The 16,834-nt window shown below is 40.8% G+C and overlaps 1 protein-coding gene across 1 annotated transcript in view; it reads right to left on the bottom strand.

Annotated features, from left to right (window-relative positions):
- The window catches only part of LOC148999059 (putative RNA-dependent RNA polymerase 5), a 110,981-nt gene extending 99,998 nt beyond the window's left edge, over window positions 1-10,983 (bottom strand). The window contains exons 1-3 of the mRNA XM_089141498.1: window positions 10,499-10,983; window positions 9,985-10,123; window positions 9,778-9,907 (exon numbers count right to left, since the gene is read on the bottom strand). Coding sequence (XP_088997624.1) covers window positions 9,778-9,907; window positions 9,985-10,123; window positions 10,499-10,859 — 630 coding nt within the window. The 5' untranslated portion in view covers window positions 10,860-10,983. The remainder of the gene's footprint in view (window positions 1-9,777; window positions 9,908-9,984; window positions 10,124-10,498) is intronic.
- Between the last annotated feature and the right edge of the window lie 5,851 nt (window positions 10,984-16,834).

Raw genomic sequence — 16,834 nt, 5'->3', positions numbered from 1 at the left:
GCCTCTTTTGGATCCTATAGTAAGTAGAAACTTTAAAGTTGCAATTGCTAACCTTTTTTCTAGAAAATAACAGTTTGCATATGGTTGCAATTAATCAGTTGAAGAAATGTGCTTACGTGAGGACTGGAAAAATAGAATAGAACTTTACGTTGTTTGTGCAGGGGCCACATATGAACTTATCTTAAGCACCTGTTCAGCAAACATAAGCTGCCAGAAAATGTGCAATATGTTTTTAAGATTTGATTAATAACGAATGAGTGCAAAAATATTCAGAAGTCTTCAAGAGATTTGGTTGATGTTATAATATTTTGCTTAGTATGAGGTGTTTGTATTTCAAGTAGGTATATAATGTGTTATGCTTAAGTACTTAAAAAACTTGCCACCAGTTGGTTATGGGTTTGAAACTTGGAAATAGTCTGTCCTGTGAAGAATGGGGGTTAATGCTGCATATACTTACCCCTCCCATACCCTGCAGGAGTGGCAAACTCATGCACTGGGATGCTCTTTATGAATTCTTTTAAATACGATGTTTTAATTTAAAGGAAATTAATGAAATTGTTGTTTCATGATCTTCTTCTTTCTTCTCTTTTATCCAGTTCCAACATATATGCACTTGAATTCCTAGAATCGTATAATCCTTTGCAAATTGGCAACCGATGTATGGCATAACAATGTGATGCAGCTAAAACAAATGAATTCTGCAATAGAGAAAAATTACAAAGACGTAATTTTTCACTTTAATAGAAATAGGATTCGTAGCTACTTTCTTCATTGATTCCATCCTCCTTTTTGGCTTTCCAGGATCTTTTTTTACGATTGCTTCAGAAAGTCCTTGAGAAATTCGAAACCATCAAAAGTTCAAGATCAGAGGCTCCAATGATGATTGACATGAAATTGAAGTATTTTGAGGAAAAAAGCCCTAAGCAAACTGGGGATTGTATTCAATTTCATTATTTTCTCCCAACGATATATTTAAGAATAATAAATGTTGAACATCGACAACATTAACTTTTGATAGATTATGCTTTTCTTCTTTCCTTTTCCTTTTACGTTGACTATAAAATACTTAATAATCGCAAGTCATAATTTCAACCTGATTAGTGATGGTTTGGTCACAAGAGGAATTGAGGAAATAGTATTGGGTATAAGTATGTACTATTTCTTCTCTAGGTTAGTGGTTTTAGAAAGCACATTTCACTTTATTTTGAATTTTTTTTTGGTATTGTACTAATAATTATCTTATTAATCACTGTATAATTAAAAGGAAGCATCAAAGAACTTTTTACAGTAGAGGAAAATACTTGGAATTCGTAAGTAAGAGAGTATGTATTGTTGATCTCAACACATAATTAGCTCTTCAAATACTATTTGTGAATTCTACTCCCATCTTTGATCTCTCCTCTCTCCATAATCAACTCTCCCGAATTCATTCCTCTTTCTCTCTCTCTCTCCCTCTCTCAGTCATGTGCATTTGCACGTGTCAGTGTTTACCAGTGTGCGTGTGTGTGTATATATATGTATATATATGTATATAAGCATAATGAAATTGTTATCTAATATTCTTTGTAGAATACTTGCATTGCATGCCTTATATAGGCAACAAAGTACATGAAATTCAAATGAAATGTCATAAAAAAACAAAAAACAAAAAAATTCAAACAAAAATCAAATGAAAAGCTAACCTAATAATGCATATATGACATCACTGCTTACATCATTGCTTGCATTATTGGGCATGCATCGGACCACTCCCACGCCTTGTTATTCTTGAGTAGATCCATGAGTAGAGCTGTCCTCTTTGAATTCCCCACAATAAAACACTGACAGTAGTTCACACGGCCAAGGAAAGACCTCAGCTCACCAACATTGGTGGTTGCCTCCCATTCCCTTATGGCTTGCACCTTGCTCTAATCCATCCTCAACGTGCCACCCCCTACCTTATGACCAAGAACATCACCTTCCTCTTGAGCGAACGAGCACTTTTCCTTCTTCACATATAGTTGATTCCCCTTAAGGGTTTGAAGAACCAACCTTAGATGTTGTGCATGCTCCTTTAAGGTGTTTCAATAGACAATGATTTCATCCAAGTACACCACTACAAATTTGTCGAGGTAAGGGTGGAAGATATTGTTCATTAGGGTGCAAAATGAGGCCAGTGCATTAGTGAGACCAAAAGGGTTTACAAATAACTCATAAGCCTTATACCGTGTGACACATGCGGTCTTTGGTTCATCACCTTCTACAATTCGGATTTGTAGTAACCTGACTGCAAGTCCAACTTAGTGAAATACCTTATACCGCCAAGCCTATCAAATAGATCTTCAATCAATAGAATAAGTAGTTGATTTTTATAGTTACATTGTTATGCGACCATTAGTCAATACACAGTCGCAACAACCCGTCATGCTTCTTTTGGAACAATACCGAGCGCACTGTAGGGTGCCTTCGACGGTCGTATAAAGCCCACATCTAGTAATTCCTTAAGTTGTTTCCTTAGTTCTTCCAACTCCAGCGAGGACATCCTATAAGGTGCCATGGCAGGTGGTTTGGCACTGGACGCCAACTCTATTGAGTGGTCCACCTCCCTCCTAGGTGGTAGTCTCCTAGGTAACTTCGGGGCATCATGTCCTTGAACTTATTAAGAATCTCCTCAATCTCCTTAGGGGACACGATCTTTGGAACATCCTCCTTGTCTTGTAATAGTGTCGCCAAGTAAGTGACATCCCCCTTATTGACTCCCTTCTCTAGTTGTATCGCTGAAAGAAGCTTTGGCCCCTCCTTGGTTCCTTGAACCGTCAAGATCATGCACAATGTGCCTTCCTCTATAATGCACATTATGCTAATGAGAGGCTGAAAGAATGCAAAGAAAAACTCTAATTTTGATAAGTAGGTTACTTATCTTAATGGGTGAGTTTTATGTATTTTTAAATAAACATGGCTGTTGTACAAGATTCGTTTACAATATTCAAATTTGAATTCAAATTTAAAAACTTGAATTCAAATATTGAATTCAAAAATCAAATTCAAACCATAACAGATCTGTTATGGTCTTTCATCCCCCTCAAACTCTGCATTGGCAAGTGCAAGAGTTTGTCTTTATGCTTGAAGAAAGCTTGTGATGTTAAGCCCTTAGTAAACACATCTGCAATTTGATCATCTGACCGAACAAAGTGCAATTTATGGTGTTGTTCTGAACCAAGTCTTAGACAAAATGATAGTCCACGTTGTTGTTGGTAGTGTTGTTGCTGCAGAGAAGATTGCGGTTGTTGTTGTTGTAGCCAGTGGTGCTGTGGTTTTGGCCGCAGAATTGGTTGTGGTTGTGGCTGCAGAGCCTGTTATTGTTGTGGCTACATAATCAGTTGTGGTTGTGGCTACATTGTCTATTGTGGTTGTGGCTGCAGAGTATGTAGTGGTTGTGGCTGCATTGTTTGTTGTGATTGTGGATGCTACAGAGTCTATTGCATAAACCAATTGTGCTCTGTTGTGATTGTGGTTGTCATAGTATTGTAAAGCTTAAACTAGAAGAAAAATTAAAATTGCATACACGAAAAGAAGAATTAAACCAGGTGGCTCATACTGGTTTTGTGATTGATTACTATGCAGAACTTGAGAATTGAGCCCGACTGCCGGCTGACATGGATAACCTTGATTTATAATGATCTGAGGCTGCATTACAGCTGGTTGGATCTGTTGTTGTGGAGAGGCATGCCTACTATTGAGGCTGCTGAAGTTGTGGATGCACGTGGAAACCATAATTGGCATCTCAAGTAGATTGTCTAGTTTGGCAAAAAAAAAAAAAGTAGATTGTCTAGCTTTGGTCATACGACGCCATTATGGTTCCATGAGAAAACTACTGCCATTGGAAAGTTTGAAAGGGAAGAAGAAAAAAAATCTCAAAATCTTAGCTCTAATACCATGAAAGAATGCAAAGAAAAACTCTAATTTTGATAAGTAGGTTACTTATCTTGATGGGTGAGTTTTATGTATTTATAAATAAACATGGCTGTTGTACAAGATTCGTTTACAATATTCAAATTTGAATTCAAATTTAAAAACTTGAATTCAAATATTGAATTCAAAAATCAAATTCAAACCATAACAGATCCGTTATGATCTTTCAGAGGCATTGGTATAGCCTTGACTTTCCTTAAGAACTCCTAGGGGTGTCAATTTATAGTCCAAACCGTTAAAACCAAACCGAACCGGCCCAAACCAAACCTTAATGGGCCGTAATTGGGTTGAGGGTTGTGGAGCCCGCACCAACCCGAAATCGAACCACAACCCGTTTTGTAATTTTACATTAAATAGTATTTGAATCATTATATTACCATTAGGCAGTTGGTCTAGACAATTAAAAAAATGAAGTATGAATTTAAAGATCAAATAGTCATTTTACTACTTAATATCTAGGTTCTTGATTTCTATAGAATGGATGTATTTTTTTTAATGGAAATTGACCAATAGCAACTTTGTTTTCCATATAATTTTTGCTTTTGTTGTAGGATGCTCAATTGTTTATTCTTGTTCATTTTCTTACACACCATAAACCGTTAGTAAACCCCAATCTAAATTATTCGCCCAAACCGTTAGTTAGCCCGAACCCAAACCGAAACCGGCCCGAAACCGTTATTATGCTAATGGGCCGTATTTGGGGTAGGTGTTTTCAGCCCGAAACCGTTAGGCCCAAACCGAAACCGCCCTAAACCGCACCGTTGACACCCTCACACCCCTAAGAACTCCATACCCAACACCACTTAAAAGTCATCCATAGGCACCACTAAGAAGTCTCTAGTGCCCTTCCACACCCCAGTGGACATTTCTACTCCATAAGCTATGCCATTGATAGGGCAAGCTTGTGAATTGTCAGCCTTAAGCCATCAACCCTCCTTGGTCATCTTAAGCCCCAAGGCCCCCAACCACTTTGCCTCCTCCGTTAAGACAAAGTTGTGTGTTGCTCCCGCGTCAACCATGGCCCTCGTCATCTTACCATTGACACTTACCTCTACGTACATCAATCCCTTTTGTGATGTAAGGGCTTTCTCCTCCTTAGCCTTGGCCTCTGTCACCTTGGCCTTAATAGCACCAAGCTGCCGCAATGATCCCATGCACACATTCTCCTCATCCTTGTCTTCGAGTAGCACACTTAGCGCCTTCCTCTTTGGGCAATCCCTAGCCCAATATAGACCATCACATAGGAAGCACTTGTCTTTAGGTTGGAACTTCTTCTTGTTTTGTTGCCCCTTGCTTTTCGTACTTGAAGAGGGCTTGCTTGTGCCTTCCTTTGCGTGGTTGGCCTTGGACCCTTTCTCTCCCCCACCTTTGCCACCGTTTCCCTCCTTGGCTTTAGACTCGTCCCTCCTAAGCTCAATTAAGGACTTAGCCACCGGTATAGCCGTCACAAGATCTTGCACACCACGGCATTGTAGCTCTTGCGAGACCCAACCTTGGAGCTCATCCATGAAGTCGAAGGATAACTCCTCCTAGGTCATAGAAAACTCCACATAATCCAGAATAGGCACTGTGTGCTTTAGCCTTTTGATGTTCTTCCTTGCCAAGAAGGCCTCGTTCTCCAGATTGAATTGCTTTTTGAGCTCCCTTTTGAAGTATTCCCACATGCATATGGTGCATGTACCTCTTTGCATGTTGATGCACCTCCGTCACCACCACAGAATTGCGGTGTCAACTAGATAGAGATTTACAGTCCAATTTTGGTAGGCTCGTCCTCGATCACCATCGCCTCAACGTACTGCTCTATGTGCCATAGGAAGTTGTCAACCTCCCAGGTATCTCTCTTTCCCTCGAATGCCTTTGGCTTTGGCACCTCCATCTTTGGTGCCTCATGCCTCACAATCCGCAACCATGGTTCTTCTACAAGTCACCAACTCCCTACTCAACACATTACACATCAACATGAGACTCAACCACAGCAACCCTCTCCAACACTTGAGCTTGAAGGGCATTAAGTTGTTGTTGCTTATGCTCCATGGCATTGAGAGCACCCAAAAAACTCCTTGATCTCATTGACCCGTCCATCGAGGTCCTCTTATCCTTTGCTCATCAATGTCAAAACGGTCCCTCGTCTCGGCCACAACCAACCCCACTTGAGTTAGGCGTGACTCCATGGCAACACCAACGTGCAACGACTTCTCTTTGCCCTTGCGCTTGTCTTTGTTAGTATGGGTCTCCCTATCATGGTCATTGTGAAATTCCCCAGATTTCTAACCCATTAACCCATGTTTTTAGGACCGCGAACCTAGGCCTCGAGTTGGCGACAATTATGAACCATTCGAGTCGAGCCCGAAGATTCTAAAGAGGTCCCAATGATCGTGGATGATCCTTGTGATAACTCAACAACTCTCCTAGAGTTTAAGAGAAGAGAGAAGATTAATCACGATGGTGTTAAAAGGCGATTTTGGCACGTCTGTAGACCGGCGATGGAGAGTCCGATTGACGAGATTAAGGTATCAAAACGAAGATCATCGAAAGAGCTTTCCATTAAACCAAAAATCACCGGAATCAGAGTCCGTTCGGGGGTCCAACCATGGACCGGTCGGTTGGACCTGTCAACCGCCCCAACCCGATCCCTTTTTCTGTTCCGGAAAAGAATCGGGATTTCGAGTTTTTAAACCCTATTTTATGTTATAACTCACCTCTAAACGCATTTTTTTATGCTAAAACGAGGTTGAGGCTGTGGGAAGAGGAGAAGCCAAGGAGAAGAGTGGATCTCAACCAATCGAAGGCGCTTTGTTACTCAGATCATTGTGGGAATGTTAGGAAAGGTTAGAATTCTTAAACCGTACCTTTAAACACAATTTTGTGGGAAATTCTCTTCTTTCTTTTGATGAGATTATGGTAGTGGGAGCATGTTAGGTTTTTTGAACATTCTTGAATGCTCTTGTTAAGGTTGCTCTTTTGTATAAAAGATAGTGGTGCGATTCTTGCGAAAGATTTCGCATTTTGACTCTCTGAGTCGCCCACGGGCGATTTAGGAGAGCCAATTTGGGGTTTTTTTATCTAGATCGAATTGGATCAAATTGAAGGTACCCTTAGGATCCTTTTACTGCCAATTAGACTTTCCCATAGTTTTGTTTCGATTCGACTTAGAATTGGTGGCAAAATATTGACTTTTTGCCGAATTAGGTTTTAAACAGTAAGTTAGAACCTAGTTTTTAGATTGGGTTTTCGTGGGAAGACTTTGAGATATTTTCTAAACCCAAAAACTTCTACTTTATTTTATTAATCTTTTTTCATGAATATGTTTAATTATCTTTTATTCATCTTCTTGTGGGAGTGAATTTTGAACTTTGAAGCAAAGAATCCAAGTGAAAGGTGAGGAATGACTAACCATCTTTTGAATAATTTAATTGTTGTTATTTTAGTTGCCATTGATGATATAAATTGCTGTAAACCTCTATTTATTATGATATGCTTGTGTGTGACTTTGCACAAAAGGAAGGTGAAGCTATTTGATAGATATTGCTCTTTACATTTGAATATTATATTATTGTTATGAAAGTGGTCTGGTTATGTATAAGAAGAAAGAGGAGGAATGTTATTATTCTCCTTACCTTGTATTTTCTACTAGGGTTGTGGATTCACCCATTACCCTAGTGACCTTATGTGGTGGCATACTGGCATTAAACCCAAATGCATGATTGATAGGTGTCTAGAAGTGTTGGACTAGGAATCCCTATGAGTACTACTACCCTTCTGGTAGAGGTATTGAAGCCGGTTAACCCGTGATGCTAGTGGTTGGGTCCTATATGTCGAACAGACCCACTACCGTCATAGAGAGGTAGGGTTGCATATAATAGATAAGGGCTCCTGGGCGCTCAAGACCGGTAACCAACCCGTGAGAGGACATGGAGAGCATCTTACCCATTATATGTGGATGACCGCTGCGTTAAGGAATTGGGTCCAACAGATGCCTCCCGTTGAAGATTCCATTCATAGGTGGGAAGGTATTGAACCAAAAGAGCACTAGGCATGAGGGGAAATATCCAGACCATATGTAGTACGAGACCGTATGACCTTGCACTGGGCTTAGGGTTATCCTTGACACGCGTCAAATCTCATACCAAATGATGATGTGAGAGAGTGGTTTACCCTAACCACGATTCAACAGGACTTTACCCAATTATTGCAGAGAACTTAATAGACGCCTCTAGTTAAAGGAGAGTGGCTGAGACCGCATAGAGGAAATTGGTGTTTATACTTAATGCATTTCTGCTTTAGAGACTAAATGATAGAGTTAGGAATATCATCATCATGTCATCATACATCTACTTATTTATATTATAAATTCTTGGTTATCTATTGGATTGTGAATTGGAAATTGGATGAATGTATGAAATGGATGTTAGTTACCCTCACTGAGTTTTATGAACTCATTCATTTATTTTTGTTTGTTCTTTAGACTTCTCTACAGGTTATGAGGACCCCACTTTCGTTAAGGATCCTTGGTCAAGTGGTTACCAGGAGAGCGTAATCGAAGAAGAAGTGCAAGCATATGATGCTTCTTGTTCGTGTCAGGATTGCTCCTATGGAGTTACCTTTCCTTAGAGTTTTCCTTGGATTATTTGCTGCTGCAGACTTCAGACATTCTTTCTTTTCTTAGAACTCTGGTGTTTAGTTTTGAATGGAAGTTTTAGACAATTGTAATTCTTTTATTTCAGATTTGATAGTTAAATACTTGAACTTGATTTATTTCCTGTCCATTTAATTATACTATATTATGTGTTGTATGGAATTGTCACTGAATCTAGATCTTGCAGTATATAACCCCCACGGGTATTCGGGTATGACTGAATCTGGCTGGGTGGGTGTAATAGTTTTACTCGCCTTGCACAACATTGTGAACCTCAGACTCGTTCAACATGGTTACTTCCCTACAAGCTTGACGACACATAACCGAAGCTCTCATACCACAATGGCCTTAATGTATGACTAAGTTAACCATGCCAGCACCTAGCACCACCATGCTAAGTCAGCCTTTAACCTCCAAAGTAAGTGAGTGATAAAGAACACAAAAGAGCTTAAGGGAAGAACTTGCTTATATTACTCATAATTTGAGTGGTTCGTATAAATGAGTTCACCCCTATTTATAGTTGAGGAGCTATACAATGGATGGCTATGATATGTACAAGTGTCTCATATCTAACGGTTAGGAATCTTCTTCCTTCTCTAGATATTTCTAAGGACTCTTCTAGAGACAAGATATTTTCAATGACTAGGACTTCTCTAAAATCCTCCCCTTTCTAGAATGGGGGCTAATTGTAGCCTATTAGTAATCTTTATTTCTAGATTAGGCGATGTGTGGCACATGCATGCTAGACCTTGGGCCTATTATTGAATCAAGCCGTGTTAGTGAGATACTTAAAAGTGAAAGTCATCAAGGATAACGAACGCGGAAGCATGGTGGTGTGTTATCTGCCATGGGGACCACTTTAGTGTATATGCGCTAGATTGAGTTAGTTTAGTATGGAATAGACTAAAAGGTTTGACTCAACTCGTTCCATCAGGTTAGAGGTTTTGACACATTGATCAAGTACCTAACAAATTCATTAAGTCTGCAACTGTAGTTCTAATTATATAACTCATAACAGTTACAAACAATGAACTAAGTCAAGAAGGATGATAACAAATACGATAATGAAAATGCTACCTTTATTTCCACTCATTGCATATATTCTAACTTTAATAGCTGCATTACTTTGCGACCTCAAAATAGGACACGACAAGCCTCAAATAAAAAATGTGTAGAACTCTAAGACACACCTTTATCCTCTCTTTCTCCTCGATGCAATGGTAACCAATAGTTTGCCAAACTTCTAACTCAAATCTAGCTTTTGGCACATCCTTGAATTTATAAATATCATCAGCTTGGATCAAATTTTCCAGCCTCTCCCTGAAACAGAAGAATCCAAAATTTTAACAATTTCACCTGAGTTGTACATAAAAGTGCGCGGTCAATAATGAACTTACTTTCCAGCATAACTTAAAATTAAGAAGGCCTTCTTGAACTCAAGCTCAACCAACGCGCTTGAGTAAGAATCGGGAAGCCGTGCTGATGTGCTCGGTCCCCAGAGACTAGTTGCACATGATGTAAGCCGCCTCATGTCCCCTTTTCCAACAGGAAACACTCGATCAAAAGGGAACAAATGCTCTTACCCCAATAAAATGAATAAAAGCTGAAATCTACTAGAAACAGTAACACCGGCATGTTGATTGATTAACCATTTCCTACAACCGCAAGTTTAGCGGTGAAACGCAAATGTTGAGAAAACTGCTAAAGTCACCAAGTGAACAAGACACTGAAAGAATAAAATTTCTCAGTTCCGCCCAAAATAACACTAAGAATGGAATGCCTTCAAACTAAAATCAGTCAAAAAAAAAAAAAAGAGTCAAGTTTCGGATAAAAACTCGAATCAGAAAAGCGTTAAGTAATCATTCATCAAAATGTAAAAGCTAATAAGAACATAATTGATAGCAAAAATACCAGGAGGAGTGCCACTTCCGGAAGGACTTGGACGAGAAGGAGGAGAAGAGAAGCTCTTAGCAGGTGAAGAGGCAGAGAAAGGACTGCCACTTCCAGAAGGACTTGGACAAGAATGAGGGGAGGAAGTGCTTTCTGTACGAGCGAGCTTCTTCGTCATGTAAACTATGTAACCGTTTAGCGTTCGAATCTTCGAGGAGCTTGAAATCTGACGGAGAATCTCGAGAGAGCCTTCTTCTCCAAGCAAAACCAGCCGTCTTTTCACTCCGACATCCGGCGGAGGCAGTGCATGTTGCTCACAGATTTTTGAGAGTAATTGTTGAACAGAATCAGGTAGAGAGACAAGATCACCATGATCCATCATGATACTAGAACAAGATTTTCTTCACTAGAGTGAATCAATCAGAGATTTGAAAGACTGGACAGACGAGGGCACAATGGGTTAGACACTTGAGACTTCACTCTGATTTCGAAACAGAGCACTCCTAGTGTATAAAATGATACTCACTGACACTGACGTGTAGTACAAGAATCCGAGTGTCAAGTGTGTTCCAGCCCCCCAAATTATGTGGGGCCATTAGTAAAATATAATAAATTATTAAAAAAAATTATCATTCCAATCGTGTGGTTCTCTATAATTCGTGGTCAACAGCAATTCTAATTGCTAGGAGAGACGATAGGACTCGAGTGAGTCTACTTCCAAGTCCACACAATGCCAAGTCATGAGTCCTAATAATGACAATTGGTTAAATTTCATGGGTTTTGCGGAGGTAGAATTTTATCAGGTTCATCCTTTCACCACTTCCCCTTCTCTTTCCCTCCTCCCCCCTCTGTTTTGCCGGCGCCCCCCCCCGGATGAGTCCTTTATTGTTGCGGCCCCCGGCGCGGTGCCAAGTCCACACAGCCGTCTGAGTCCTATGACTTGGTTATTCGGGTTTGCGGAGGTGATTTTTCGGGTTCATCCATTTCTCTCTAAATAAAAATAAAATACACATGTCCGTCAATTACGTCTAAATGTTAAGATAAAATTTAAAAGATAAAAACTAAAAAATTTATTTTAATTTAATTTAAAACTTTGAATGTGACGAGAAAAATATAGATGTACTATCCATTTATTTAAAATAGACATGATAAAGTTCTTTAGAGATGCAAATAATGTCAGTGATGCTTTAGCATCTTTAGCAGCTAATAGTCAATCTGCTTTATCCCAAAAGCTTTTCCCTCCACTTGGTTGTTGGTCTATCTTAATAGATACTTTAGATTATACTTTTCATTGTAATTTTAAATTTAAATAAATTTTTAGATTCACCTAAAAAGAATCTCGGAGGAAGTTAACAAGAAAATATAATTCCACTTAAATGAAAATAACAAAAAGGGTGGCAAAGCTAAAATTCAAAATAGGTTGTCATATAAGAGGAATTTTACTACATGCACTAGCAGCAAGAATTGACAAGAGGTAGACGTGTAGTTTTAGACTTTTTTTTTTTACCAAGTTGATACCAGTCATCATGACTGGGGCCATAGGCCCATTGGGGATGGGATGGGGGATGATGTAAAGGGGACGGATGATCGAACCATAGACTTTCTAGGTGATGCGTCCAAAATGTGCTCAGCCCTTAGATCTCCTGAGAATGACCTGCAAAACAAAGCGTCAGATGTGGCCCGATCGCTGGGGTCGGGAGTCCACCTCCGAAGGCTAAGTCAGTTGATAAACTTGATCACAAACAGCTCTGCTAAAACACAGAGCTAAGGAATGAATAACTGGAATACGATTCAGATAGTAAACATATGAGTGTTCACGTTCAAGTGTGTGTACCTCCATCCCCCTCCCTTGTGGGGAGGCGATGTTTATATAGAATGTACCTTCGAATCTCCTTCGTTGGATGTATATGAGCCTTCTTCGGATAGCCGTTGGATCTCAACAGATAGATCCGTTGAGTGATAGACTTCTACTAGTTTGGACTAGTAGAGGACTCCTAGGATAATCCGATCATTATCTGATGATTATCCTTCGGAAAGTGATAAGTGACAGCCGCCCAATTCTGACTGCCGTCATTAGGTTAATTAACCTCCTCCATAAGTATTGGATTAGGGTGTGCCTATAGCTGATTTAGTTTTCTTCCTCAGCAAGCTACCTCTTGAACCCGGATCGTTCGGAAACGAGTCGATTCCCTTCGTCCCGACCGGAGTCAAAGGTTGAACCATGTATAAACCAAGTTCGATCATATTTTCTCCGTATCACGAGCCCCCCAAACCAAGTGTTCGGTCAATCCCGAGGGCTTGGTTTTTAACTGGGTTTGTCGTCAAGCAATAGTCTTGCATAATCCTTTAAAAGTCATTTCGCATTTAATGCGGTAGTGTCACTTTTTCCTCGAGCTTTGTGAGGGTGCCACTATACATCCTCCTACCGCAGAAAACTATCGTGGCTCACGCAATCAAAACGATGGTTTAAAACCTGTTTTGGATTCGTGAGTTCAAATTTTCGAACCGTCTTCAAATCTCGATCGTTGATGCCGAATGAATCTCAATCCTTCATGTCCTCGAACATCCGTGCGGGTGCTTAAAAGTTGTTCGTTGTCTTCTTAGGTTTCACTCTTCTTGTCTGGAATTTTGAAACCTCATCGTCTTCTTCGCACCTTTACGATTCTTTCATTATCGAGCTCTCTGCCTCAGTGAATCAGTAAATTTACTGATCTTTTTGCAAAGTTTACTTTCTGTCTCCAGGTTTCTTTTTCTCTAGAAACTATCGTCAAACCCTTTAGTAATGGAAGATAATAGGGTTTCCCCTGCGCCAAGCACTGGTAAAAGTGATAGTGGCAATGAGGCTTTTGTCTCTCTCCCCTCTGAGCAGTCGGATAGTGACAACAAAACCCTAACTTCTCTTTGGCGTGACTTCGCAAAAGTTAGCCAACAAAGAGTAGAAGAAAGAACCGAGACTTCTTCAGTGCATCCTAAGTCTGGACCTTCCATGACTCCTAGGGCAACTACCGAGTCTTCTGGGCGGTCAAAAGAATCCATCAAATCCGCCGGTGGACCTGATTCTGTAGCTTCCTCCTATAATGAGGAAAATCTTCCTTTAGCTGTCCAGGGTTTTGGCTTTCCTTCTTCGTATCATCTTAGGGCTCCCAAACTAGATGAGAGAGTTGATTCGACTCTTCCGGGTGAATTTTCCCTGTATATAGATGCACTAGAAAGCGGGGTTCGCTTTTCTTTCTTCAATCCCTTATTTGTAGCTGTTCTAAATCATTGGGACATCTGTCCCGGAATGTTTCTTCCCAATAGCTGGCGTCTCATCGTCGGCTTCTTGGGATTATGTTTTGAACTTGGCATCACGCCTTCTCTTCCTCTTTTCGTACATTTTCACATTCTTTCTATCTCCCATCCTCCTGGTTGGGTTGTACTTTCCAAGCGCTACAGAGTGGAACTTGACTGGAGTGGCAGCATTCTTGCCAAAGGAACTTGCCCTTCTAATCACAAAGGGTGGCACAAGCGATATTTCTTCTGTCAAGCGCCTCAATCTGACCTTAACTTCCCGACCGTCTAGAAGCAGTACACTTCATACTCTGAGGGTAACCGGGTCCTCCTTTATCCCAAGGAGACAGAGCGGCTGTCAGGAAGATCAAGTCAATTCCATGGTATCAAGAGATACATGGATATGAGATGGAATACAACTCCATCCTTCAATATTGGGGGTTGGCTCGACGTAAGCTCTCTATCCGCCATGCTTTATTTCCTTGAAAATATTGAGAATTCTTTTAACTCTGACTCTTGTCTTTCTTTGTAGTGCCTCCAAGAATGGATCCCGAGAGTCTTCGGGTAAAAGTTGCCAAGGCTGTTGTGTCTGCTGAACGGCAGTCCCCTCGAGCCTTGACTGCAAAACAAGTATCTTCTGCACCTCCCCCTCCCCTAGACCCTTCATACAAAGGTATCAGGAACCTGAAGCCAGTAGTTGACGTTTTGGGGAAAGGGAAAAAACCAATTGTGGAAGAGATAGACCTCCCCTCTCCCACTTGATCCAAAAGGAAGCATGACTCAGCCGATGCTTTCGTCCCGAAGAAATCCAAAAAGAATAAGGACTTTGAGGAGATCTTCATGCCTCAATGGACGCTGACACGAACAAATCGGGCAACTCAGGACCCCGAGAAAGCTGCTAAATGGAGCTCTCTTGGTCTTTTGCTTGCCGATCGTCAGGCCTTTGAAGCTCTGGAGGATGACGCTCTAGTTAGTCACTCCACAAGGTATTAATTTTCTTGATCCTTTTCCAATCACCTTGTAATCTTCTCTTAGATTTTCTGATAATCTCCCTATCTTCTTAGGAATGCGGTGTTGAGCTTTTATCAACACATGGAGGCCTTGAGCCTAGTTGGTCGTAACTGCTCCTTACTGCAGACCTGCGAAGAGAATTTGGCAAAGGCCAATTCCGAAGTCAACCGGCTGAAGTAGGCAGCCGAAGAGCTGAAGGAGAAGCACGAGGAGGAGCTGAATTCCTTAAGGAGGGAACTTGACTCGTCCAAAGTTCGTGCCCGTGACGCTGAACGTGAGGCCAGGAAGCATAAACAGGAGGCTATTGCCTTTGGCGAGAGCCTTGATCTTAAGTCCTTGGACAATGAGCGCCTATCAAAATGGGCAGTTCCCAGCGAACCCGAACATATCAAGCCATATCTTCGGAAGAAATGCATCTGGAAGTATCTGAACAGTGTCCCCTTCACCAAATTAATGGGCCGTTTCAACCTTCAAGCTTATCGAGTGGGGCGAAACGATGTCTGAGAAAAAATTCTTGGATCCAACCCTTCCTTCGATACAACTCCCTTTCGAGAGGTGTGCCACAAAGAGATCTTCGGGAAGCTTAAGTTGGCCTTCTTGGATTGGGCCTTGGAAGAGGAGGATCCAATTCCAGCGGACCCAAATATTGAGGAGTATCTTGCTGATTCATCGCCTCTTCCCGAAGAACCTTCTCAGCCTGCTTCGGAAAAAGACCCTGGTAGAGACTCCTCGGTTGATAATGCCGTTGATAATGCAGAAGAAACATAGGAAAACAAATCCCCTATGTATATATTTATATCTTTTGTAAGGGTTGGCCCCCCACATTATTGATGAAATAGAAATCAATCTTTTTTCTCGAACTCTTCCAATGATTGTCTTAATGCTTCTTCGTCTCATATACCAAAATACTGTCTTTAGTTCAAGATGTAAATGATATAAGTTAATCTTGTAGAGTAACCTGTACTTTAACTGGAGATACCATTCGGGATGTCATAGAGACGCGCTCGGGAGAAAAGTGTTCATTTTCTCTGAACATTTATTCCCAACCGTTCCTCCAATTATTGCAAAGTCCAGATGTTTTCCTATATTCGTACGCCAATTACTTCTCCTAAGGAGTTTAATACTTCATGTGGTGCGACGGTTGATAGTATCCTCGTATCAGGTGAATATTGTTCCACGTGGAAACTTTGATCAGCCTTCGAATTTTGAATTTGAAGCGCCGTTATCCCCTAACCGTTGATCCTTCGTTTTGAGGAGTTCGAAGCGTCTCTTCAATCCTGTCCCTTGATTACCTTGGGGTTTCAACCATCGCATTGCACCTTGAGGCTATTTAAGCCTCTCAAAGATACTTCACCCTCATCTTGCCATCTGCAAATATTTCTGTCTGATAGATTTGCAAAACGACATTCTGTCTTCCTCATACTCTTGTCCTTCAACACCATCTTCGCTCAGAAGTTGAAAAAGTAAGTCTTTTTTCACGAATCTTCATCTCTTCTTCTCCCTGAGTAAACCCCACAGTATTCATACTTTGGGTTTACTTATTAAAGAAGTTCTGAATAGTTCATGCTTAACATAAACCTAGGGTTTCCCCTTTTTTTGTATGTTGTAGGATCTTCGTACTGACACTACGTTTTGTATTTGTAGTGCCGCCCATAATTGATTTGAGCTTTATTAGAGCGAATTCCTGTAAGAAAGCTGTCCTAGTACCGACGAAGGTTGCTCCTTGTGATGCGATTGCATCTAGTGAATCTTCTAAACGTAAGGAGATTGTTGTTGGTGAATCTTCAGATTAGATTCCCACAGTTTCTGCTGATGTTTCTCCTACGCTCCCTCTACCTGAAGAGACCGCTCGGTCTTCCCAGGAAGATGTTGATCCCTTCGTTGCTGCCTGTACTGTTGATGCCCCAGCTGGAGAAACCATTCGGGATTCTCCGAAGGAGACCCTTCGGACATCTGAGGCAACTATGTTGGCATCTGATGAAGGCGCGGTCCTTGTAGGTACTGCTTCTATTTCCAACTCTAATGCTTGTTTGGCATCCTCTTCCTCTCCTTCTTTGGAGCCAGAGGATTTTGCCA

This window comes from Hakea prostrata, unplaced genomic scaffold, assembly GCF_041222555.1.
Source record: "Hakea prostrata isolate BN-2017 unplaced genomic scaffold, UWA_Hpros_2 contig_55, whole genome shotgun sequence".
Lineage (NCBI taxonomy): Eukaryota > Viridiplantae > Streptophyta > Magnoliopsida > Proteales > Proteaceae > Hakea > Hakea prostrata.
Note: the sequence above shows the minus strand (reverse complement) of the source record. Positions and strands in the feature narration are given on the sequence as shown.